This window comes from Excalfactoria chinensis, chromosome 18 (assembly GCF_039878825.1).
Source record: "Excalfactoria chinensis isolate bCotChi1 chromosome 18, bCotChi1.hap2, whole genome shotgun sequence".
In the NCBI taxonomy this organism is placed as follows: domain Eukaryota; kingdom Metazoa; phylum Chordata; class Aves; order Galliformes; family Phasianidae; genus Excalfactoria; species Excalfactoria chinensis.
Genome location: NC_092842.1, coordinates 6,505,125 through 6,528,681, shown reverse-complemented (window position 1 = coordinate 6,528,681; position 23,557 = coordinate 6,505,125). Strand labels below are relative to the sequence as shown.

At 45.7% G+C, this 23,557-nt stretch overlaps 2 protein-coding genes across 6 annotated transcripts; both read right to left on the bottom strand.

The window, feature by feature from the left end:
• Nucleotides 1-3: 3 nt before the first annotated feature.
• Nucleotides 4-7,993, bottom strand: CARD9 (caspase recruitment domain family member 9). Of its 4 annotated transcripts, none has more exons than XM_072353046.1 (13): nucleotides 7,095-7,993; nucleotides 6,083-6,302; nucleotides 5,615-5,752; nucleotides 5,167-5,492; nucleotides 4,545-4,724; nucleotides 4,214-4,363; nucleotides 3,640-3,765; nucleotides 3,336-3,527; nucleotides 2,779-2,820; nucleotides 2,132-2,177; nucleotides 712-782; nucleotides 259-341; nucleotides 4-138 (listed from the first exon to the last, which is right to left on the bottom strand). In XM_072353046.1, the coding sequence occupies exons 2-13, from the start codon at nucleotides 6,264-6,266 to the stop codon at nucleotides 42-44; spliced, it is 1,635 nt and encodes a 544-aa protein (XP_072209147.1). In that variant the 5' UTR covers nucleotides 6,267-6,302; nucleotides 7,095-7,993; the 3' UTR covers nucleotides 4-41. The 4 variants fall into 4 exon arrangements, with proteins under 4 accessions (XP_072209147.1, XP_072209150.1, XP_072209149.1 ...); XM_072353049.1 differs by having other exon boundaries at nucleotides 4,229-4,363; XM_072353048.1 differs by having other exon boundaries at nucleotides 4,214-4,360.
• A 136-nt stretch (nucleotides 7,994-8,129) lies between these two features.
• SNAPC4 (small nuclear RNA activating complex polypeptide 4) lies at nucleotides 8,130-23,384 on the bottom strand. 2 transcript variants are annotated; one of them, XM_072353040.1, is made up of 23 exons: nucleotides 23,229-23,384; nucleotides 22,873-22,913; nucleotides 22,239-22,397; nucleotides 21,574-21,699; nucleotides 21,032-21,110; nucleotides 20,387-20,468; nucleotides 19,470-19,574; nucleotides 18,787-18,859; nucleotides 18,308-18,472; nucleotides 17,937-18,084; nucleotides 17,133-17,239; nucleotides 16,765-16,859; nucleotides 15,928-16,022; nucleotides 14,814-14,899; nucleotides 13,905-14,294; nucleotides 13,364-13,453; nucleotides 12,916-13,159; nucleotides 12,739-12,809; nucleotides 12,356-12,430; nucleotides 12,086-12,113; nucleotides 9,630-11,653; nucleotides 9,166-9,298; nucleotides 8,130-8,609 (listed from the first exon to the last, which is right to left on the bottom strand). In XM_072353040.1, exons 1-22 carry the CDS (start codon nucleotides 23,365-23,367, stop codon nucleotides 9,170-9,172), a joined length of 4,551 nt encoding a protein of 1,516 aa, XP_072209141.1. In that variant the 5' UTR covers nucleotides 23,368-23,384; the 3' UTR covers nucleotides 8,130-8,609; nucleotides 9,166-9,169. The 2 variants fall into 2 exon arrangements, with proteins under 2 accessions (XP_072209141.1, XP_072209143.1); XM_072353042.1 differs by having other exon boundaries at nucleotides 22,239-22,394.
• Nucleotides 23,385-23,557: the final 173 nt, after the last annotated feature.

The following is a 23,557-nucleotide window of genomic DNA, read 5'->3' as shown; positions in this document are numbered from 1 at the left end:
TGTTTATTAACGGATCCGATAACTGGAGGCTCGGCCGAGCTCTAGCTGCCCTCGGTGTCCGTGTTGTCGCTGCCCGTGCTGGGCTCCCAGTCGGCCTCATGGCGGCGGCCTGCGGGTGCTCTGCGGAGAGCGCGCTTCCTGGAAACGGGACCGAGTGGAACTGAGGCCTACGGGACGGGAACGGGGACGGGAACGGGGACGGGAACGGGGACGGGAACGGGGACGGGAACGGGGACGGGGACGGGGACGGGGCCCGACCTGCGGTAACGCTCGAAGCAATCCTTCATCCTCCTCCGCTCCTTCTCGGACAGTTCTTCGTGGGCCGAGCTGCACTCCTCGAACTGGAAAGAAACAAGGCAAAGAGATGAACCAAGTTGCTCTAAAGCCTTGGGGCAATGTTGTTATCCCGCTAGACACAGCTGCTGTGTAAAGATGGAGCCCTTCCAGGCTGAGGTGCTCTACATGATGAGCCATTTTTGGATTTGTTTGCACCCCCGAATCATTTTGCTTGGAAATGAAGGGGAGAAAATGGAAACTTGTGCCTTAAAATGACAAAGAAGAGCTGGTTGCTAACATAGCCCGGACCCTGGGATGTGTGTAGAGCCTGCATTTCATCTGCTTGGGCCTGGAGTCTGCTAACTCCATCATTAACAAGAACATGAGAAATGACAAACCTCACTCAGACCAAAGAGAATCATAGTGGGCTCTTACAGTGGGCAACTCTGCAGGCAGGTTGCTTTCTCCATTGCTGAACTGCTGGTTTTCTCCTTTACAGCAGTCTTCTGAGAGAAAACAGAAAAGCAAATCACAGTTTCAGTCACAGCTGCCATGCTGAAGCAACTTCTTCCAGCAGTTCACCGCACAGCAATAGCTGTTATGTAAGAGCTGCCCAACAGTAATACAGCATCCACAGCAAGCTGAATCCAGGCCTTGAAACATTTAGTATTCAATCTTGTGACCATTGCACAAGACCCTGCTCATTCTGCATGACCTCTGAATCTTGCTTAGGCTGATGGAATTCCCCATAGGATCACCAGACACCAACTGTCTAATTTCTGCTTGTGGAGAAGCAAAACGAACCAGTGCAGAGCAGCACCTCTGTCTAATGTCATCGAAAGAACAATGATGGAGATAACAAGAAGAAATCCCACTAAACATGAATCACAATTTGTTGGTGCTGGGCAACAGGGAAGATGTGCATATTCAGATACTCAACAGATCATATTTTAGCTCAGCTCTTAATGCAGTGATCAGACACTGCGGTATGTCATTGTGATTTGGCTGAGATAGGGTAAGAAAAGGCTTTCTGTTTCAGTGTAGCAGCTGCTGTGAAAGGTCTCCCATCTCAATGAATGACTGCTTAAATCTTTCAGGTGAGGATCTCTGCTTGTTTCCTTCCTTTCGCAACATGTTTCAAAGGAGAATCTCAAGTTTTAAAGGACCCTGTTTGCTCTTCTCCTCACTGCTGAGTCATTTCCACTGGGGCTGCCACGAGAACCAGGGACAGCGTTAATTACATGGTTCTGCTTTTGTGAAAATAGCCTGCAATGTAAGAGAGAGGAAAAGAAATGTCTCTGGAGAAAGACACGTGGTTGAGCTGGAGTGGAAGGATGCTTGTTCCATTCTCAGCTCAGCCACAAACACAAGAGGACTGTGTGAAGAAGAGGCACTGAGGAGCTGCTTCTCAAAGGCATTGTGTACCAGGTGATTTTGGCTGGCCCAGTTCAGAAGGCAGATGACTGAAAAAACACCACCCCTTCTGCCAAGTCATTCACCTATACGAAAGACCACCTCAGAGATCACACAGTAAACAACACGTGGAGGTTTTTCCCCTCCAAAAGGCTGTACAAAGCACTCACTGTTCCCAGATGCTGGGAACATGTTCTCCTTTTTTTTGTAGGTGAGAAGGATGGCAGAATACCTCGAGGTTCAAGTAACTTTGTAATTTACATGCACCCATTGTGAGTCATCTCAAGGAGGTGCCAGGCGTGCCCCACTGAGAAGCATTGCTCACAGACCAGATCCTCAGTCAGTGTACATCTTCTGCATTAGAAATGTGTTCCTGTCCCTCTGAACACTGGACAACCCCATCAAGAACCATACTGTATGTTTTCCCCAATAGAAGCCTTACTTTCAGTCAGGTGCGTATCTTCATCTAGGTGAGCGTGAAGAGTAAGCTATTGGGACACAAACAAATTAAGATCATGAGAAGTACTCCATATTCTTTCTCAGACAGTAGCTAGGAACAAATGCAGGAACACAGGACACAGGCATATAACCAACCTTTCCCCACTGCATCTTGCTGTAAGCAAAACAGGAACCATTCTGAACTAGAAGCTGTGTATCTACACAGACTTATCCTCCATGACCATGGCCTCATTCATTTTGTCTCCAGACAATGTGACAACCTCTACCACAGTTAAGTTATGAACTAAGCTGGAAAAAAACCAAAACCCTCTTTTCTACACATGTCCTCGGGATAATACTTATTTTGGCCCATTCTCTCACAAGAGAGACATTAGAAGCAATGCAAAATAATTTGAATCTTCTGGTCTGCTTGGACTTAACAAATCTTATCACAGCTGCATCCCCACCGTCAGAAGTCTCAGGACATAAGGAGAAGCCACCCTTAGCTGTTGGTCTGCTTTGCTACCTCAGGACTTGATGTCACTGCTGTGAGCCTGACCCATGAATGGAGCACTTTGGGAATTAAGAGTAACTGAGGAAGCTGAAACCATCCCAGAAGAAAATGAAATGTAAACAAGGCACCCTACTCACATCCTGAGAATCTCTGGAGGAGGTGTCATCCAGGTCTGAAGTCTGAAATAAAACCAGTAAGTTCATCATTCCTCATGAGCAAGTAAATGGCAGTAATGGAACATACAGGAGACCAAAGCTCCAAAAGATGAAAATGTGGACTTCCTTCCTCCTACACTCATCTGACCATTTGGAGAAAGCACATAAGATGCTACACTAATTACCAGTCCTCAGATGTCTCATTTAATTCCACGAACTCTCATACCCTGCTCCTATTTCACCCAAATGGTTTGTACAGACTCCAGAGTTCATTCTTGAGCGGGTGACAATGCTTTTATGATGTCTGGAAGCACTGCAAATGTGTAAGGCTTCAGCAGACCAGAGTGAGCTCCTAAGAACTGTCACGTCTTCCTGTTTTCTAAACAGCATGTGTGCACAGAAATAAATGGTTACCCAAGCAGGTAGCCACTGCTTGCTGAAACTGGACTGGTTAGATCTCAGTGTCTCAAAGCAGTCTTATTTGGATCCTAGACTCAACTTTCCAACTCATCACACACATGACAACCCCACAAACATACCAGTGCAGGTAGCTCCAGTTGCAGCCTTTTCAGCTTGGTTTCAGTAGCCAGTAGCTGACTCTCCTTTTGGAAGAGCTGCAGCTGCAGCTCATCGCATCGCTCCCCCAGCTCCCGAATCTGCTTCCGATAGGCATCCCTCTCAATCAGGTTCTTAGAGTACTGCATGTAGAACTGTTCTCTGGTCAGCAGTGCCTGGTGTAAGAGACAACATGTAGCACAACACCACATTCAGGGTTACGATATCTACCTGCTTCAAGCAGCAAGCCAGGGATTAACAGCAACTTCTGGAGGAATGTTTTATCACCTGGTCTCTTTCTGAAGCCACTTCCTCCATCTGCTGTAAGACAGCATCCATCCGTTTTCTATACATCTGGGAGTCCTTCCTCAGAGACGTGCACTGTAGTTCAAGTATCTCTTTTTCCTCAGCATACTGTTGAGACATGGCTTATGGGTGAGCCCAAGCTAGAATCTCACCACTTCTTCTCTATACCACAGACTGCTATAGCCAGACTTCCCCGCAACACCAAAGCCAGACTGCCCTGCTGGAGCAAAGCCAACCAGAAGACCAGGCGGTATGACTAGAAAGCCTGCTAATGACAGACTTTACATGTACCTGAGCTGTCAATCATGCTAAAAGCTCCCACCACCCTGCAGGCTGAGGCACAGGCATCAACAGGTAACACAGTTAATGTCACAGACCCAGACCACTAGAATATTAACATGCCTTTTCCCTCAAACTGCAACATAGACCCTAGAACAGAAGCATCAGCGAATGCTGCCGAGCAGCTTTGCTGCTTCACTGGTAAGACACTTTAAGTGCTTCATCTGCCCATCTGACCCCACTGAGCCCCAGCAGGGATTTGTACTGCACCACACACTTTGTCTCGGAGCACTTCTGCTTGGTGCAGCTCCTTGCGGAGGTGGTACAGGGTGTTCAGCAGGTCCCTGCGCTCCAGTATTTGGCTGCAGTCATTCTGCACAGTCTCACAGGAGAGATTCTTCTCCAAATTCTGTTCCCTGGTAACCTGCTGGACGAAGAAGATACAGCAACCATCTAACTCTGAAATCCAACATGCTCTCTGTATGACTTGGGAGAACAAGGCCATAGCTGACCCTCAAAGCACTCAGTACAGCTCCATCGCCGTGCTGGCTGCATAAAAGAATCATTTCTTTAGATTCCTGACCCAGTCACCCCCCACCACCACCAACCTGGAGAGTGTTCTCCAGCTCCTGATTCTTGGCCAAAAGCAACTCCTTCTCCTGCTGGATCTCCCACATCACTTCATGGCTCGGACGCTGCTCTATGGCATGCTTCAGTTTCATCGAGTGTTTACGCTCTAGTTTGCAGTCATCCTCAGCCTTCATGAGGCTATGCTTCAAGCTGTCAATCTACAAGGAGGTTCAGAGCTCATCAGTAACAGACACAAAAGCCTGGTTGCAAAAGCAATGCTCTCGTGGCAGAGCTCCCCCTTCCTCCGGCAAGCATGGTGCAAGCTTTTCCCCAACTCCATGTTCCTCAGGAAGTCTGGTGTTCTGGGGAGCTGAGACTTGCCTTTGTGCTAAATGGGTACAATGGGCTGGTTCTGTACAGCCCTTGTGAGAGGGCACAGTTTCAAACAAGGGAAGTCTTAATTCTTCAGAGCACAGCTTGTAATGCATGGGCCTACAGGGCTGAGCCAGGGACCATTAAGACATACCACCTACAAGGAATACGCACAATACCTCATAATAGACTAAGCCACACCATCCCAGGCAAAGATACACCCAATACACAGCACAGCACTTCAGGGATCAAGCGAGAAGGAGGAAGCTTAAGAACACGGTCACTCACCTCTAGGAGCAGGTCCCTGTTCTTCATGAGGGCATTGCTCTTCTCCTCGCTCTGTCTGGCATAGCTCATTGCCAGGTTATAGTTCTCATCCTTGCACTTCCGCAGCTCCTTGCTTAGACTGTCCCTTTCCTCCTTCATCTTCTGCACCCGCTCTTGGTGCTTGCGGAGCAGGCTGTCCCTCACCCACATCTCTCTGATCATGTTCTCTTTGGTGTGCAGCCACACGGTGAGCTCCTGGGCCTTCTGCCGCTCCTCCTGCACCGTTCTCTGCAGCTTCATAATCTCATTCATCAGGAGCTGGCTCAGGCCTGACTCCCCAGCTGTGTCTGTCAGGTGGACAAGTATCACTAACTGCTGTCCTGTCTGCAACACACACACACACACACACACACACCAGATTTCCACCCACTTACCACTAAGAAGTTTTATTCCAGAACTCAAACATTACCTATAATCAGAGAGAAAACCCTGCTCGGCTCCTTCCCAGTTATTTTCTTATACAGCTGTGGGTAATAAAGCTCGAGACTCTCCATGAATGCCTCAAAGCCCTTGTGCCCTGTTCGCTGAAGAATGTCCAGAAGAACACCTGGAACAGCAGCAACGTTCTATTAATTGCTTTCTCTCTTCACCTATTTCTAACAGAACAAAGAATTGCTCCAATCTCCCCACAATTCTAAACCAAATGCTGGACAATAATACTGGAGTATTTCAGCTGCAGGAACAGTTAACACTAAACCTTATATCTAGCTTCTACTACAGCGGGTGTTGTCTCAGAAGGGCACTTTATGTAACTTAAATGGAGCATCACCATTTTCCTTTCTGCAGGCTGAGGCTCTGCTCCCAAATACCAAAGGCAGAACAGTACACCGTCACAGAATGGGCTGAGTTGGAAGAGCCAAGGCTGCACTTCACCCACCTGCTTTACGTTTGCGCATGACCAGGCTGGGGTCATTGAGAACCTGTTCCTCATCATCATGGTTTATCACCTGGCACTGGCGAAGATAAGGTGTTATTCGAGAAGGATCTATCACAGAGATCAGCTTCACCCGGAAGTTTTCCAGGCTATTCCAACACGTCTCATCATTATCTTCTTCCAGCATGGTGGTGAGAAGTATCAGTGAGCTGCTTCACCCTCCCTTAAAAAGCAAAGGCAGGAAACAAAAAATGGAGACTCAAAGCCCAGGGGAAGTGTGGGTGGTGGTGGTGGTGTTGAAATCAAGTCAACAACGTTGAATTTAATTCCATTAATTCTGCTGCCTCTCATGGCCACCTCACGATTCTCATCTGTGCAGTATCAGCACAGCTTCAGCTCCTCCACAGGTAGGAAACAGGCGGGTAAAACAAAAGCAGGAAACCCAACTTTTCTGTGTTCAGACTTCTATCTAAAGTCAGTTTTTAGTCAATTCAAATAAGAAACTGGCATTATTTTTACCTCTTTGCCCCTCTGTGGTCAGAGTATTCCATAATGAACAACTCCTGAAATCCTGCTCATTAATTACTATGCTCATGTCACATGTATGAACTGGCTGCAGTAGCTGTGTCATTGTCAGTACCTGCCAGCAACCTCAGCATTCATGTTTCCAGCTGTTTTGTTTAATTGGGGTCGGAAGGGGAAGAGTTCTGACTACACAGGGGCTGAGATTTCACACAGATCTTACTGCATCTCCCCAAGAGCCCATTTCTCTGCTCCTGCATGGGACAGGACTCCAAAAGTGAGCTGAACTGACACGGGACTAACAGGTCAGTAATAATCATGGGGGGAAAAATAAACTACACCAAAAAGCCCACCTTGCTCTGCCTGACATTAAAGCAACCCCAGCAGATCATCAGCAGAAAAGCATTTCCGTTTGATGAGAAGCACACCCTCCCCTCAGAACAGCAGTAACAAAATCTGTCAATATAGATCATTCTGCATGATGTGGACCAACCTGGGCCTGTGCAGACAAAAGCCTTCACTCCTCTTCACCTGGTCTGAGAACCCTCACTCAGGCCCTGCCTCTGCAGAAACCCTCCTGGGCAGCAGCCTTCTTTTATACTATGGGAGAGCAGGCCATTCCAGGAGCCAATCTGTGAGAAAAGAGGAAACTACTCAGCTATGCTTTGAGATAAGAAAGGGAGAGAAGAAGAAAAAAGGAAGTCAGAAGGGATGATGGGGGAGGAGGATGAAAGCTGATGACACCGCGAATCACCAGCATTGCTTTTCTTTACACTCACTGTGCCTTTGTTGTCCAATCTGCACCACTGAAGTACCAGCTGTGGTCAGGAAAGTTTCTTCTTGTAGCCTAAGAGTGAAAATCACAGGCATGGATACAGCCAGCACAGATCACACACCAGCCCCTGATGGTACCAGTCCTGTGGTGAATGGCACACAGAGCAGTGGGCAGAGCTTCTGCTATGTGAACTTCTCGGAAAATAAAAGGCATTAGCTATAGTGGTTTGTGAAAGATAGAGCATGCTGCAAGAGGAAAGCCAGTTCAAGATACTTCCTCTCCTGCTCCACTCATTGCATAGTATCCAATTAGAGTGATTTTAATGCCCCTCTGTCGCAGCTCTGCCTAAAGGGACCTCACCAAAGTTGCACCTCACACCGAATGTACCGCTGTGACCCTGGGGAGGTTGGGCAATGCAGTGGGTGACGCTTCCAGCAGCACCATCCCACTGATCTCCACCAGCTCTGACTCAGCTAGCCTTGCACCTCTATGTAAGACCAATTGCTGTTTGGTGAATGAGGAAACAAGCTTTTATTAAGTGATCTGCTGTATGGGAAGGCTGTGGAAGAATCAGGGAAGAACCCAAGCCTGGTTCAGTCCTGCCTTTGTAGCTACTTGCGTATTCATTTTCCACATTCTCTCTGGCTTGCTTTCATGCAGCTTGCAAGCTTGGTTTCTCTCACTAGCAATCACACTCATCCACATATTACTACAAACACTATTTACCATAAAAAACACAGACGACATCAAGAGTTTAAGTGAAAAAAATAAACATCTGTATTTCAACCAGTACCCGAGACTCGTGTGATAAAAAATTAACCTGCTTCTTACTGAGCAGCATTCAAATAACACATCATTACAGCATTAAAAAACACAATGAACCACATATTCTGAACACAGATAAACATTCACATAAATAGGGGGGAGCACAACAAGGAAATAACTATCATTGCTGGCTTCCCCAGGTCCCCAGTAATTGTTACCCCATAGCACTCATGGTAAATGCTAGGCTGGAAGAGAACAGAATTGCTCTGTGCCTCAAAGGCAGTTCTGTTTCATTACTTGCAGCTTGTCTAAATGAGCAGAGTTGTTTAGGTGATGGGAAAACCAGCCTGGATGTTTCCCTCTCCTCTCCAGCTCTGCCTGGTCAGCTTGTTTCAAGTGTGAGAAGTGAACAGTGCAAAGAGCATCTCCTGCTGCCACATCGCAGGGCAGGTCTCCTTCCAGGGGCTCCTGTAACACAGCACAAACAGCTCTTTAGTTGCAGGACTTTTTAATAGGGGAGCAAATGTTTTTGGAGTTTCTACAACCGGTTTTAAAGGAGGAAAAAAGTAAAACCAATCTCATTCAACAAGCAAGCAAATCAAATGGCAGTCATGCTCATTTCACTACAGGCCTCAACACATTAAGACGTTGCACTTGTACACCTGAGAAGCTGCCCAGTTACATACACGAAGGATGTAACCATCCAGGACTTCGTTATACCAGACCTTCCATAAGGAAGCAGCAGGGTCCAAAAGGCTGTCGAATACTTAAACCTCATAGCTTTATAGGTCATTTTATAGTGTGAACACCAACTTCCCCTCCTCCTCATCACTGTATTACTCTTAATGTATGATTAACGGGCCAAGTGCAGACTCCATGTCCTCAGGGAACGGAAGTCAAAACCATTTCAATCTTCTCCTATGGTCATGACTCATTGTTTGGGCTTTGCCACGGGCAAAGGTACTTCAGGTTCTCTCTTTAGAAGAAAGAAATACAAGATCCACAGAACAGCTACTGACGTTACCTCCTCACACCCTCCTCCTCTTTCTGAACCTCCTCCTGATGCGCACACTTCTCCTGACTTGAGGAACATTGGCCGTCCCATCAGTGCAGGTGCCCTCAATGGATTCTGCAGCAATCTCTTCAGTTTCCATGCCCTGCAACATAAGGAGAACAGACTGTGTGAACAGCAGCACAAAACCGAGGAGAATCTGCAAGAAAACCCTTTCAATCATCATTTCATTTATGTTAGCACAGTATGATTTAAAAGTATACATGGGACACAACGCTCTATTACCACAATCCCAGCAAACACAAGCCATGCCAAACACATGCCACTTTCAGCCAACACCAGCACTTCTTCCTACAAGAGTAGGATTCTGTCACTGCTCTCCAGCCAGAACACACCTGATGTGGTTTCTCTTTGCCCAGACCTAACTCATTGCTAGAGAGGTTGCACCTACAAGTGAGACTTCAGTTTTCCTTTACCTTGTTTGGAAAATCAACATCTCTGTCTCCAGGCTCATCACCTCCTGTCCCATCCGACTGCGTGTCCAACTCATCCCCACAGCTCTCAGGATCCTCAGACGCCTCCTCCTCACTCTGCCACTCCTCTTCATCACTCTCTCCATATTCCCTCCTGCTGGCTGACAGAGTCGTTGCCACTTTTGGAGGAGGCAGAGTTGCTAGTACAGCAGGGAGTGTAAAGGCGGCTAGAAAGCGGGCTTTCAGCAGGAGAAAAGCAGGGTCGTTACCCAGTTTCTCATGCACCAATTCTGTGATAGCATTCAAGTCAACCTCACCCTCAGTTTGACTGCCATCAGGGGACAGAAAACGTGCTGCTTGCTTTTCCAGAGCCGCCTTCTGCAGAAGTAGCTTTGAAAGGGTTTTTAAGTTGCCCAAAAAAGGTGGGAAATAAGGCAACCTGGTTTGCAGTGGTGGTACCTGGACGCCTTGCTTTCCACTCAGCCATTCCTTCACTAGCTCCTCATCTTCAAGGGAAATCAGGCTGTAGTCAAGCAGAGTCTTTTCTGCACTTGAAGTGGTTGGCTGGGGTGGAGCACTCGCAGGCTGTTCAGGGGGTGCTTTGGAAGCAATGGGTCTGTATTTCAATGCCTGGACAGCTGAGCCTTCGGAATTCCCTGTGACACTGTTATGAGGAATTGAAGCTCTTGGCTGGAGCACAGCCCCTTTATTAAGGACATCTGAGTTGGAAGATGATCCATTTGCTGTAGATGAGTCCTGGTTTGCTCCCAAGCTAACAACACCTGTCACACAGCAGGAATCAGACCCCTGAGTGCTTGCAGGTAGCTGCACCTGGGGCAGCAGCTGAGCATGCGTGGTTGGTGCACCACCTGGAAGAGCATTCTGAGCTGCAGAAGAATCAACAGTCTTGGAGGAACTATCTGAATGTGCAGATGTAGCAGAAGAAACGCTGGATACGCTGCACACAGGATCAGCCGAGCTCACAGGGAGGACACTTGCAGAATGGCTTGCACCAGCTGTCTTTCCTTCTGAGCCCCCTGCAGCTAACTGGGGACTTGTTTTTGTCTCTGCATGGCTTGGGTGAGGCATACTGATTCCAGAGGATACAGGAGGTGCTCCTAAACCAGAGACATTGCCACTGGACACACTTGCCTGACTTTGAGTCCCCACAGCAGCAGCTTGCAGACCTTGGGGAACACCCACAACAGCCTGCACAGCACTGGAGAGCAAAGCCTGTTGTGTTACAATCCATGTGAGAGGCAGCATCCTGTCAGGAGTCAAATGGGAGCCAGGCTGTGGAGCTAGAAGAGCAGGCAATAGATTGACCGGCCCAGGACAATTTAGTTCATAGGTAACTGGTGCAGGAAGAGACAGTTTGCTGTTGCCAGACTCTACGCCAAAAGGCAGCACTGTAACTTGATGTGGCACAAAAGCTTGATTTTGCAACACTACTGGAGCTGAGCTACCAGCCAGAACCTGACTGTTGGACCCTCCTTGATCTGCAGCCTTTCCTGCTGCAGTTGGATTCAGGCTTGGAAAAACTCCTCTTTCAGGGGTATTTTGTGGAGCCTGCTCATTTAATTCCTTATTAGATTGCACTTTTGTCTCTTGCGAGGAACCAGGGCTCTCCCCAACTTTTGGTATTGATGGAGATTGGTTTTCAAGCATAACAGGGGTAGAAGCAGAACCTGCAACAGAAGTAAACGCCAATGGGGGAGCTGGCACACGTTGTACTTGGCTGTCCGTAGAACCAACTGCTCCAGGTTTGCTCCCCACTTGTGCAGAAGGAGTCATTTGCTGTGGTGGGTGCTGGATTATCAAAGGCCCTGAAAGCATCACCTGTGGGGCAACAAAGACTTTTGTCTGCATAGCTTTCTCTCTTAGCTGCTTCTCTAACTGCCGCTTCTCTCTCAGCAGTTCTGAGACAGTTTTAGGCTTCTGCCTTTGAGCTTGGGCTGGAGGAGCTGGAAGAGATGGGAGAGCTGGAAGAGCTGTCCGCGTGTTGGGAGCAGGCTGCGATGTGTTGCCTATAAGATGAATAAGAAGGAAGAAAAACAAGTCTTCAAAAAGGAAGAAAGGTTTCAGATGTTATTTTGTAGCTATTAGATATCAATTACCCTGCATAGGAAGCAAAAAAAACTCCTGACTGTGGGAGTTCTTACAACACTGCAGTGTTGTTGTAAATGAGTGCACTGCTAGAGAGAAGTCTAACAGTACAGCCTACAGACCATCAGGCAGGCACAACGACAGCGAGCCCACAGCACTTCAGTACTGCTGCCAGTCATTACCAAGGTTAATGTATTAAGCCCATAACTGAAAAATCCAAGAGCTACCAGAAAGCAGCAAGGCAATGCATCTCATTTCAAAGTTCTCCTTCAGTTCAGTTGGTTATTAATATAATGATGATGAATTAAGTGAAGGTTCCTGTGCATCATAGAAACAAACGCTCTGGTAGGTACCTGAAGATGACTCCGAGCTCTGGGAAGCCTGCAAAAAAAATTTATATTAAATTACACTTGAGACATATAAAGATCATTAGAACAGCACAGACAAAGCATCACCTGTCAGCATCCCATGCAAATGGCCACACGGGCAGCACTTTACTGTGCTTCTGATCCCAAATCAACCGGTAGCACACAAACAATACCAACACACCACAGACATCAAAGAGTCTCTGTTTTAGTCAAGATTCCAGTGGGAAGAGCTCAGAAATAGCTGGTGTGCAATACCTGCTGAGGCCTCACCGCATCGGCCCTTCTCTCCCGAATGATCTTCATGCAGCCATTGGTGTCAATCCGAAAGAGCTGCAAGATAAGCATTTCATTACAACCTGGTTCAGAAAAAGAACGTGTTGGTAGAGCCAGCAACACGACAAGGCGGATGGGAGAGGCTTCACATGAAAGTCTCTGGGTACAAATTCACACTTGCAGAAAACTGTGACAGCATTCGAATGGATGCAAGGTTTACTAAATAGAATAAGCAATCCAAGAGAACAGGTTAGTCTAGTAATTAGATTAATTTAAATGAAAGATTTGCAATTGTTTTTAAGTATCAAGTATAAAGATTACTGCTCCTTTAAAGCGGTTAATGCTGTTAAGACAAAAAAGCCTACCTGAATGAAAAGTGTGAAGAGGGGAGTGCTGGAGAGACTGACTGACTTGAGCTTCTGTTGAATAGAATAAGCTAGAAAAAAAAGGCCCAGCATCAAAAAAATCAGCTGAATATTCACTTGAAAGGTGCCAGAAAACAGGGACACAAAGGAGTACCATCTCTGATGGGTTACCACTACCTTTTGTATGATCAAAAGCCATCTTCCCAGTGCGCAAGGTGCAAGGCAACAGCACGTCGCCCACCCAAGGTGTCACCGCCATGAGGAGCTTTCTGTCAAGGTTCATCTTTCTCCATCGTGATCTCTCTTGACGACGAGTTTTCCTCACACTGTTCCACAGCCCCCGGTGCTTCTCAGCAGCAGATGCACCAACCTCAGACATCTTTGTTATAGCGGCAGCAGAAGATGTTATTAGCTTTGATTGCTGCACGTGAACAAACACATAATTAGAGTTCCAAATAGGAAGGTTCTAACAAAGTTAGTCCCCATTTATTCCCATAATTGCCCTATGATCTTTTCCTCTCGGGACTATAGTAAAATAAGATTTATGACTCCACGTTTACTTGCCTTAAATCCAGTTTGGCAGCGCCCATCCCACTAAAGCAGATGAGACAAAAGAGGCACTTACAAGTTTCCTCTGATAGCACGTGTTTTCTCTCAACACTCTTCTCACATCCTCCAGGGTAACCCGCAGCACTTGCTTCCCACACCTGGAAGCCTTAAAAAGAAATCACAAGAGAAGATATAAGGGAAAGCGTACCATAGAAAGTCACTCGTGCTGCTGCTATTCACAAAAGGTGCAAAAGATCTCACCAGTCCCATTACTGGGATTATCTACACACTCTGGCCATCAGAGGAAAGGGAGTTATTTCAGCAGCCAATCCTGCTTGATGAAGATACGGAAAAGCTTTTGTCTTGGTGACACCGTGGGTAGGAGAGAAGTTCTTTTTGAGGTATTATGTGGCAGCACCAGGAATTTCTGTTTATTCACACAGCTCAGTTTCCAATAGCTCCCCCCAATGGTACAGTGAGAAAACAGCTAACAGGTCTGAAAAATCATCATCTACTTACCTCAGCAATTGCTCTTTACAGCAGCAAATGCTCTTTTTGGAAGGTTCTAATCTAAGCCCAAATTCCATCCAAAACAGACTGAGAAACCCAGGACTCACCTTGTTAATTTCTTCTGTGGGGTTCTTCACAGTGATGTCTGTTGAATGGGGACGTGCCATGCCCCTCAGGATGGTGCTCAGTTCTGTTGCTTTATTAGTAACTCCTTCACCTCCTTCATGCCTTGCATTTGGAATTTTACTGCTGCTGGTCCTCACACCAGCGCTCCCAAAAGAGAAAGGAGATGAAGTTTGGTGCCTTCCTTGGCAGGACTCCGGCACATCAGTCTGCGTTGGGATCCACAGATCAATGCTGGGAAAGGCACATTCCTCCTTACTGGTCTTCTCCTCCTCAGAAGTGTCTGATAAGTCCAGTTCTACATCTTCACTGCTGCTCTCTGAACAGCTGGAACTCTCCTCTGTATGTTGGCGTTTCACTGACCTGGACCGTTTCTTTTTAGCCAAGAAAAAAAACCACACAGATAAGCTGCAGCCAGCACTCAGCCTTGACTTGCAAAATATCTCAGACCAGTAAATTAAAGAGTCTCATGGGGCTGTATTCTACCAGAGAAAAGTGGTTTCAAAATGGATGGTGCAGCAGCACCTGCTTGTGCTTCACCAATGGAACCACAACAGTATTTTTAAGGTGGTTCAAAGCAGCCAGGATTTATGGAGTACTTTGTATCACAACTGGCAGCTCAAAAGATATTTACAAGAAAACAGGAGTGTATGCTTATATAACATCCTTCAAAGCCTTTCAAGGCAATAAAGAAGTTATGGATAACATACAAATACATAACAATTTTAACTTTATTCCTTCAGGAAAAAAAAGGCTGCTTTAACACTAATTAGACCACAAACATCCATGACAAAATATTGTGTGAAATTGAGGGCAATTGTGGCACTGATTCCATAGGATTTCACTTTCGGGTTAGAGATGGGACTGTGACACAGGACAGTTCTGTACAATACCTTCGACCCAATCATGATTTTCCATTTGCTCAGGCACTGGGAACGAGTCCGATGTGGCAACTCAGAAGCTATTTTACTCCAGTGACCTAAAAAGGAAGGAGAGTAGAGCAACCTATTGATGTAACAAACTGAAGGCACAGGATTTCTCTTCAACAAAACCAGTCAGATGTCAGCACTCAGACTGAAACAAGGATACAGTTGCAATGCTGTATCCTCACATAGAATCTAAGACACTTCATTAGGAAATATCTGATTTACACTTTACTGAAACATTGTAGAGCTTACATATATACCTGTTCACAAAAACACTTGAACAAGATTTCTGTGCTTCAGTAGCACCACAATCCGTAAGCAAAGGTAATACAGTCTGATGGAGGCAGTGCAAGCGTGACAGTTACATAAGAGAGCCTCATCTCTAGAAAGGTTTGGAGTAGTTCTCAGCCTAACGAGCATTCTGCTACTTCAGAGTTGTTAATGAGAACCTAAGAAGATCCAGCAGGAGAACTGCTCACCCACCCCAATAAGCCCATCACTCACAAAGAGAGGAGAGCTGTGAAATTCAGAGTGTAAAAGAGTAGGGGGTGGGAAAGGAGATTTGCTTTTCAGGGCAGAACACCATACACACTTACAGTAACTGACTCTTATACAGGGAAATGCATACAAATGGATGATAAAATCCTAATCCTCACCTTTGATTTAGCAAAGATTTCTTTAGACTTTGCTCTGCCATACACTCAGCCAACACCAGAAACTAAAATGACCAAAACCCTGTCAGCATTACATCCCCCCCTTCCTCACAGCAGTAACAGCACGCTCAGGTGGAGGCTGAATGGTTAAAGCCTAACGCTGAGAAACAGTATTGGAGAAAGTAAGAACTCTTTCACACACTGTGTGAGTTCTGTGGAGCTGTGAGCAAAGCGGCCACGCAGCCCTTTGCTACGCAACTCTTTCATAAGTGAACTACCAGGAAAAGGCTGCTCCACGTAAGGAAGCTCAAAACCATCAGCATGAAACTGAGCCTGCCAATGCTAAAAATAAAAGAGGAAGAAATTCAAAGAATCCATTAGCAAATAATACTTTTCTAAGCTAAAAATTAAGCCACAGGAAGACTCACCCAGGCCGTGTTTCTGCACCAGATCAATTAGTTGTTCCTCTTCCTTTAAACTCCATTTGCCTTTCTTTACATCACGGTGCAATGCTTTTAAGTACCTTCAAACAAAGAATATTAAAGTAAGGAACATTTCACTTCATTTATATGGTACTAATCAGTGCTGCATAATCTGAGGCTGAACACAACCAGCAGTCTTAGTGGATCTTCCCCTTTTCCAAGGCACCTATTGCTATTCCCGTAACACAGCACAGTTACAATCTCTGTGTTCTCAGAAATATCAGGCTACGTGGTTAAAAACTACAATGAGCAGTTGTAAAATGGATCACTGAAATCAGAACACTCTGCAGTTGGTCTCCTGAAGCTGGGTTCAGTGCTGAAGATGGCTCAGCACCTCCCACAACACCAATATCAGCTGCAGGAACCAGGCTGTTTGTGCAGCAGCCCATACACAAATGGCCACCTTTTCTCCCTACATGCACTCACTCAGACTTCAGGATCCCTTTGCTCTGCTTAGAACAATGGCCCCTCCAACTTGTGCTACACCACCAGCAGCTATACCAAGGGAACGATGCACCACAGGCATTGCTCTCCCTGCTGGACTCAAGTGTCAGCTCCACCTTCTCTAACTACAGAAGCAAAGTCAGATGGAAACAACAAAGGCTGTGCTTAGAGAACACCTGTAGAGATCAGCAGAGATTGTATTTAGACGTAACCACATTAATGACAGCCATCCCAGACAGATGACACTGTTGTAAGCAAAGCAAACATATGTAACACGAGTTGCATCCTGACACTGGACAATAGGCCTGAAGGCAGAGCTGTTCCACATGCTGTACTTACCGGTCACTGCACTGAGCATCACTTCTCCCTGGCACTTCTGTCCTAATTTTATACCAGTCACGCTCTCCATACTTCTCAACTGCAGCCAACAGCATCTGGGTTAATCACAGAAAGGAAGAGTCAAAACCCTTTGTCAGTAATAGTTCTAGACAGCCAGAAACAGAAGCAGCTCTGTATGTTTCCACAGCATTATCAGCCTCAGTTCAAAGATGTTTGGGAGCTGAGACCTCCCGACCTATAAACTGCCTACCTCAGTCTATTTTACTTTCCTTTGTGCAACATTAAAGCTCACATGCACATAACCATGCATGCTGCAAATCTAACCTCCCACACCCTATCATCCTAGGGAATTAGAGAGCAGAACTCACAGCATCCTCCTCTGGTGTCCAGGGCCCTTTCTTCAAACTGGGATCCACACTCTTTGTCCATCGATAAATCAGCTGGGCAGAATCTCTTCCTTCCATGTAATAGGCAACTAGAAACGAAAAGGTGTCTTTTAAACTCTGCTGCAAGCAATATTTCTTCACTTCTAACATTTGGAACTGCAATCTTTTCAAACGAACAGTAGATTGCCATGAGATGCATCTAAATGCCAGCTTTAATGCTTTGAAAATGGCACACTACAAGAACTGAAAGAGCACAGCATACACAAATTGCTACTATTTATGACATCACCAATATAGACACAGCAACCCAACAATTCATACTCCAACAGAACTCAGAAAGAAACACTTCAGCTCTAATACACACCCAACAGATTCAAGGCATCAGATGTTGTTGTACAAAGGCTGGGGTTTAGGACACCAGAAAACACTTTTTGTTATTTCTTTAATCTTCAGTCCTTGCTACTCACACTGTAATCCCACAGAGAGCTCACAAAGAGCTCTTCTAGAAACCAGTGTACGTACTGTAATGTGTGTACACACATCCTGGACCACAGCACTGTTGTACCCCCATACATACTGACAGACATACCCAGACTGGGCATCTCATCTAGGTACAAAACATAAAACTATCATGGAAATGGAAACACTCGTTGCAAATACAACATCAGTAATTCCTTCAAACAGAGCAGGCCGTGTTCCAGCACACAGAAGTATTAACACGTAAACCTGGAAATCAAGAAACCATCACATGTGAATGGAAAACAATTCCATTTGTAGGTTACTTACTTTTCTTGTATGGGATATGGCTTCCAACTCTCATCTCTTGAACAAGCTCTAAAAGCATCTTATCTTCATCTCTGGTCCATTCTTTCCTTTTCAAGTCTTTGTTATAGGTTTGGTATTTCTGTAAGCACTGAAAAGCCGTCCTGTTTGTCTTCATGGAAAGAAAACACAGCTGCTTAGATAGCTGGATATTTAGGAGGACAAAAGCAAAAGGGCAAAAGTTCCAATTGTTTTGGTACTGTTCACGAACACTCCTCACAAAGGCATTAATTAACAGTGAATTAATATTAGCTTTGGTTTCCAAAACTTTACACGAGGTACCATCAGAATTACCTGACTTTCCATCTCACGTTTCTGGCCTCAAAACTACTTACCCCCAATTCCTGGGCTACAGCCTGCCAGTCCAAATAACCATGTTTAGCTGCAATGTCCTTCAGTCTCTCCGTTTCCTCCTCCGTCCATTCATTTTTGTTGATGCTTGGATGCTCCCAGTTTTGCCAAAACTTCTTCAGTTCTTCTGAACTACGCCGTCCATCAAACTAAAAGAGATAGAGGAAAATCTACTTTGCCTTGACTCGGCATTCATTTGTGCCCAGATGTTTGTCCCAGCTACATGTAATACAGCCTGTGTTCCATGCACGCCTTGGTGCTAATTTGTTCAGAATTAAATGATCAGATTTAACCACTAAAGCAAATTTTAAATGCTTATGTGCTTACCTTATCGAAAACACACAAGTCAATTTACAGAAGGGTATGAAGGGATCAGCAGATAGAAATGAAAGCAGGTCAAATAATTCTCAAGAGAAAGAGGACAGATGTTAGAAGTCATACAACAGCTGATCTCCCAACTCACATGAACGTTTGAAATCTTCTCCCAGTCATGCTCATCAAATCTGTCTCCTAACAGGTCGCTTTCTGGAAGTTGGCTAGAGCAGAAGACACAAAGAGAAGGGAACCATCACATTAAACAGTTAATTAAACAGTCACTTTCTCAGCCTGCTCTTTCTTCATCATATTCCTCTCACCTGCTATTAACTTCCACCAGAACTTACTACTTCAAAGCACCAGCCTCTTTAACATTGATAACTTCAGTCACAAAGCTTGTTCCTTACTGGACTTATTAAAGCAATTTTACTTGAATATAATGAGTGTACCACTGGAAAACTACCCCCTGCAAGGTGATGCTGGTTTAGCAGGGGAAGCAGTACATCACTACAGATGCATCAACACAAAAAAGCTCAGAATTAGTAACAATTTCTGAGCACTCCATCTCCTCAATGCTAAAGCAACAACCATTCCAACACTATTTCTGTCCTGGCCATAGAAATACACAAAGCATGACTCTCAGTGAACAGCTACAGATATGAGAGCTCTGTAAAGTATGAATAGGACTTCATAGCTTCATTTGTGTTGGCCTGTATGAAAGCTTCTCGAAACATCACACCCGGAAGCAACCAAGGAAAGAGGGAAGTATAGAAGTCAGCCTCCCAGAACAGATCTGCATTTCATCAAGAACTTATAAAGAAGATTCCTCACTTAATTGCCTCTATTTCCCGTTCCACTTCTTTGATTTGCTTTTCCAAGATCTGTTTCTCCATTTCAGTCTTGACATTTTCCAGTTTCTGATTCGAGTAACTCAACCTGTTCAAAGACATTTTCAGCATTACTTCATAAGAGTAGATGGGAAGGAGGTCAATGGCATTAGAAGGCATCTGGCAAAATAGTCTTCCCCACAATAATAGTTCGTTCCTTCAGCTCATTGCCCACAATAAGCAAGACTGCCCCCCTAGGTTCTACCACGTGGCAAACTCATCTTATTTTGCTGCTTCTGTGCAAACAGTTGACCCAGAACAGGTCTCAGATTAATCATTTTGGTATTTACAGAGAGATTCAGTGATAGCTACAACAGCAACAAATTAAGTCTGCACCAGCTACAGGCACACACATCTCTCAAAGGACACGCTGTTATGACTCACTTGCAACACTTCAGTTTCAAGCCCTGAGGCTGTTTTAAGTTACACTACTGTGTGAGCAGGAGGAAACAGGGCTATAAAATGCCACAGTATCTTCAATACAAAACCTCCTCCCTTGCTGGTTACCTGCAAAATAATCACCAAGCCTTTGCAGTGCTACCTGAATGCTGTCACCTCTTGCTTATATTATTCATATTATTGCTTATGTACGTTATTAAAACCTTAGACTCTTCAACATCACACACACAAAAATACAGATATCAATAAAGAATGGAAATGCTGCTATGTACAACAGTGTCACACTGCACTGGGGATTTGGGGATTGCTATGCAGGTCTCCCAGGCCCAACAGTGACAAAGTATCTGTGCTGTGCTTTGTAACCTTACTGACATTGCAATGAATTAACATGAGAACTTGCTGCCGCTCATTTTCTCTCCTTACTTCAGCAGTAATGCTCTCATAAGATTGCACAGTACGTACTTTAGTAGCTTGGGCTGTAGCAGGCGCTGTAGGCGGTCACTTACAACTGACTTCTGCAGTAACACCTTCTCTTTGCTTTTCCCTAGGCAAAACAAAAATAATCAAGCATTCAGCCAGTGCAAAAACACTGCCAGAGCATCCCCCACATCTTCAGGAAGAGTTCATTTCCATTACCTACACAATTTTGTCCTGCAGAGAAGGATATAAGAAGCCAGTTGAACTGATTCTGTTGTCCGTCTAAACCACCAACATCACATCTGAGCTGCACAACTTGCAGCCTTCTGCTCAGCTTTACCCCCAAGGAGCCTCAATGAAACCACCACCCAGGTGGATGTGACTCCCTAGAGCTCAAAGCATCTCTCCTCTCATCTGAGCACTCCCCCTTGCACGATCCCATCTGGTTTTGGAGCACTCAAGGGAGACGTGGAATGATGCACCAAAACAAATGCGAATGAAAGAAGGAAGGAAGTCATTAAACCCTCGGTGAATAAATGCATAAATTCCCATTTACTTTGCAGTATTCTTTCAGTGAATTCAACTATGAAGTACTGTAAGTATTGATGTTTAAATACAGATATGGGGGAACGGATGATTATACACATTACATTTCCTGTAGAACACCAAACAGCACATACAGCTACTCACATTTTGTTGATAGCAGTTGTTCAAAGGATTTTATGCCCTGAGCTGCCTTTTCTTTGGCATCTTCATTGGAAGGAGGGCCCTAATAAAGATGAGAATGGATACATGGAAAACTTGCTTATTCTCCTTGGAACTCCATCATGAGCTGCTACCAAAAAGACTGAAACTCAAAACGCATGAAGACTGTCAGACCAGAACTGCTGCTCAGTCACCTTTACATCAGAAAACAAACCTAAAGATGACCAGAACTTCAAACAAAACAGAACCGGATGGTGGAGATGAAGCAGCACCATCAAAACTCCATTGAAAATAAAAAGAACATTCAATGGCCACATGGCTGGAAAGCCCCTTTATGGAACTCTCAGATGTCACAGTCAGACAGAGGTTGGACAAAGCCTCCAAAAGAGGGCAAGCAAGCAACATGTGAGGAAAAAAGATAAGAGGCTCCAGAGTGACATTCACAGTTAGAATGGAACACAGCTGCACTATGGTTATAATACATCACTGAAAAGAAATCAATCTGTAAGCCAGTTCTCTTCACTTACTATTCCTGTTGTCTTGTCCTTAAAGTACGGCTTCATAAAATGGCCCAGAAATATGTTTGATGGTAAATTTCTACCATCTCCTGTCTTTGCTGTTTTTCTGCCATCAAGCTCACACAAGATTTCCTTCTGCAATAGAAGAAATACAAAATGACAGCACCTCCTCTGAATTTTCTACTTTCAGTGAACAGCAGATGAGTCATTCAAACCACTTGCTGCACCAGACTGCACCTCAGTGCGTGTATGAAAGGCACCTCACACACTGGAACCTAACGCATTTGTGTAGTGCAATGAGAAATGTAAATATATAAATACATTGACTCGCTACAGTAAGCTGAAACATAAGATACTATATACTATAGTGACAGCATTTTGGGGGATAGGAAATCATGGAAACTGCACAAAAATAAGCCCTTCCAAAGGTCAGCATTCAAGCGACACTGGTTTGAACTGACACATGAACCTCTATATGCTGGTTCCCAGACAAGCAAGATGAATGCTACACCAGCAAATAAATAAGGGCTGCTACTGCTGCGGGTGATCCCTGCGCTGGTACCTCTCATACATTAAGAACATCCTACAAAGTCTCACTGTGGTTGACAGGCAAAGGATGAAAGCAAAAGCTAAGTCTGAAAAGTGCAGGACTGTTCTACATCTGTTCTGCTCACCTGCTGCTCTTTGTTTTGTGCAATCAGAAGCTCTACCTCCTCAATCTTTTCCTGGATAACTTCCTGATACACATAGTTCATCTGCAGACACGTTTCTGGATCTTCCAGCAGGCTGCTTTCAAGATCATCATCACTGCTGTCCTCCTCTTTTTCCACCTCCTCGAGGAAAACAAGGGGTTAAGGCTACAGGAGAGGGAGTGTTTGCTTTTAAAAGGAAGGACTGTCATCGTGTTGGAACCTGATTTCCAGAAGAGCTGGAAGCACTGAACTCCCTCCCTGACAGCTGCTCTGAACCCTCCCAAAGGTGGTTACCAGCCCTGCCCAGCTCCCCCCTTCCCGCTGTCTGACACAACATCTGACTCCCAGTCCTGCTAAAACCCTCCTGCTGCCACCAGCTGCAGAGCTGCAAGTAAACTGCACAACGCCTGCACTTACATTGGAGATCCCTCGCCTGGTGAGTGCACAGCTCAGAACCATCCCTTCAGATTCCCACCTCATTCATCCCACTGAAGCAATTCTCTGCTTTAACGGTGGAGACAAAAGAGCTGCTCCAACCTTCCTGACAATGAGGTGAGATTTCCCCCTTCCACCCAGCTCCATTCACTACGCAGGTACAAGGATTAAAGGCAGTTACCATTTCTGCAGGGGCATCTGAGCTGTCACCTTCAGCATCGTCTGTCGAACCACAAAAACACAAAAGATATCAATGGTAATGATGATGGAAAACCTTCCAACTAAGGGCTGTTCAATTATAGCATGCAGGATAAAGCAGCGCAGGGTATCACACACACAATTATTAGGGGTTTTTGGGTATTGCTGTTACTGCTGAGTAAGAAGAACGTTTAGTTCCACACCAGACACTTGTTCTTTGTTTCATAGTAAGTAAAACAAATCGCCTCCCATAGGGGCAGCTCCCGCCGACATGAGGTAGGCCGAAAGGGCCCAATGAAGCCCCTCATTCCCCGCCAGGCCCTCAGGGAGGCCCCGTACCCGAGCTGAGGCTGGAGTCCGACACGGCCACATCGTTCCCGTCGAGCTGCAGGCTGCGCTCCAGCTCCTCGATCTCACGGCGGATCTTCTCCCGTTCCTCGTTCAGGTTGGACCCGGTCGGGCCGCCCCGCCGGGACATGGCGCTGCCGCACACACCGGGCCCGATCCGAACCGTGCCGCCGCGGTCCCGCCCCCTTCTACCCACCGACCAATCGCCGAGGGGCGCATCGGTCAGCTGAATCCAAAAGCACGTGACATCAGACAGCCAATAAGAGTACAGGTTCACCAAGACCGCGACCCTTGCGTCGCTTCCGCCTTTAATGGCTCCG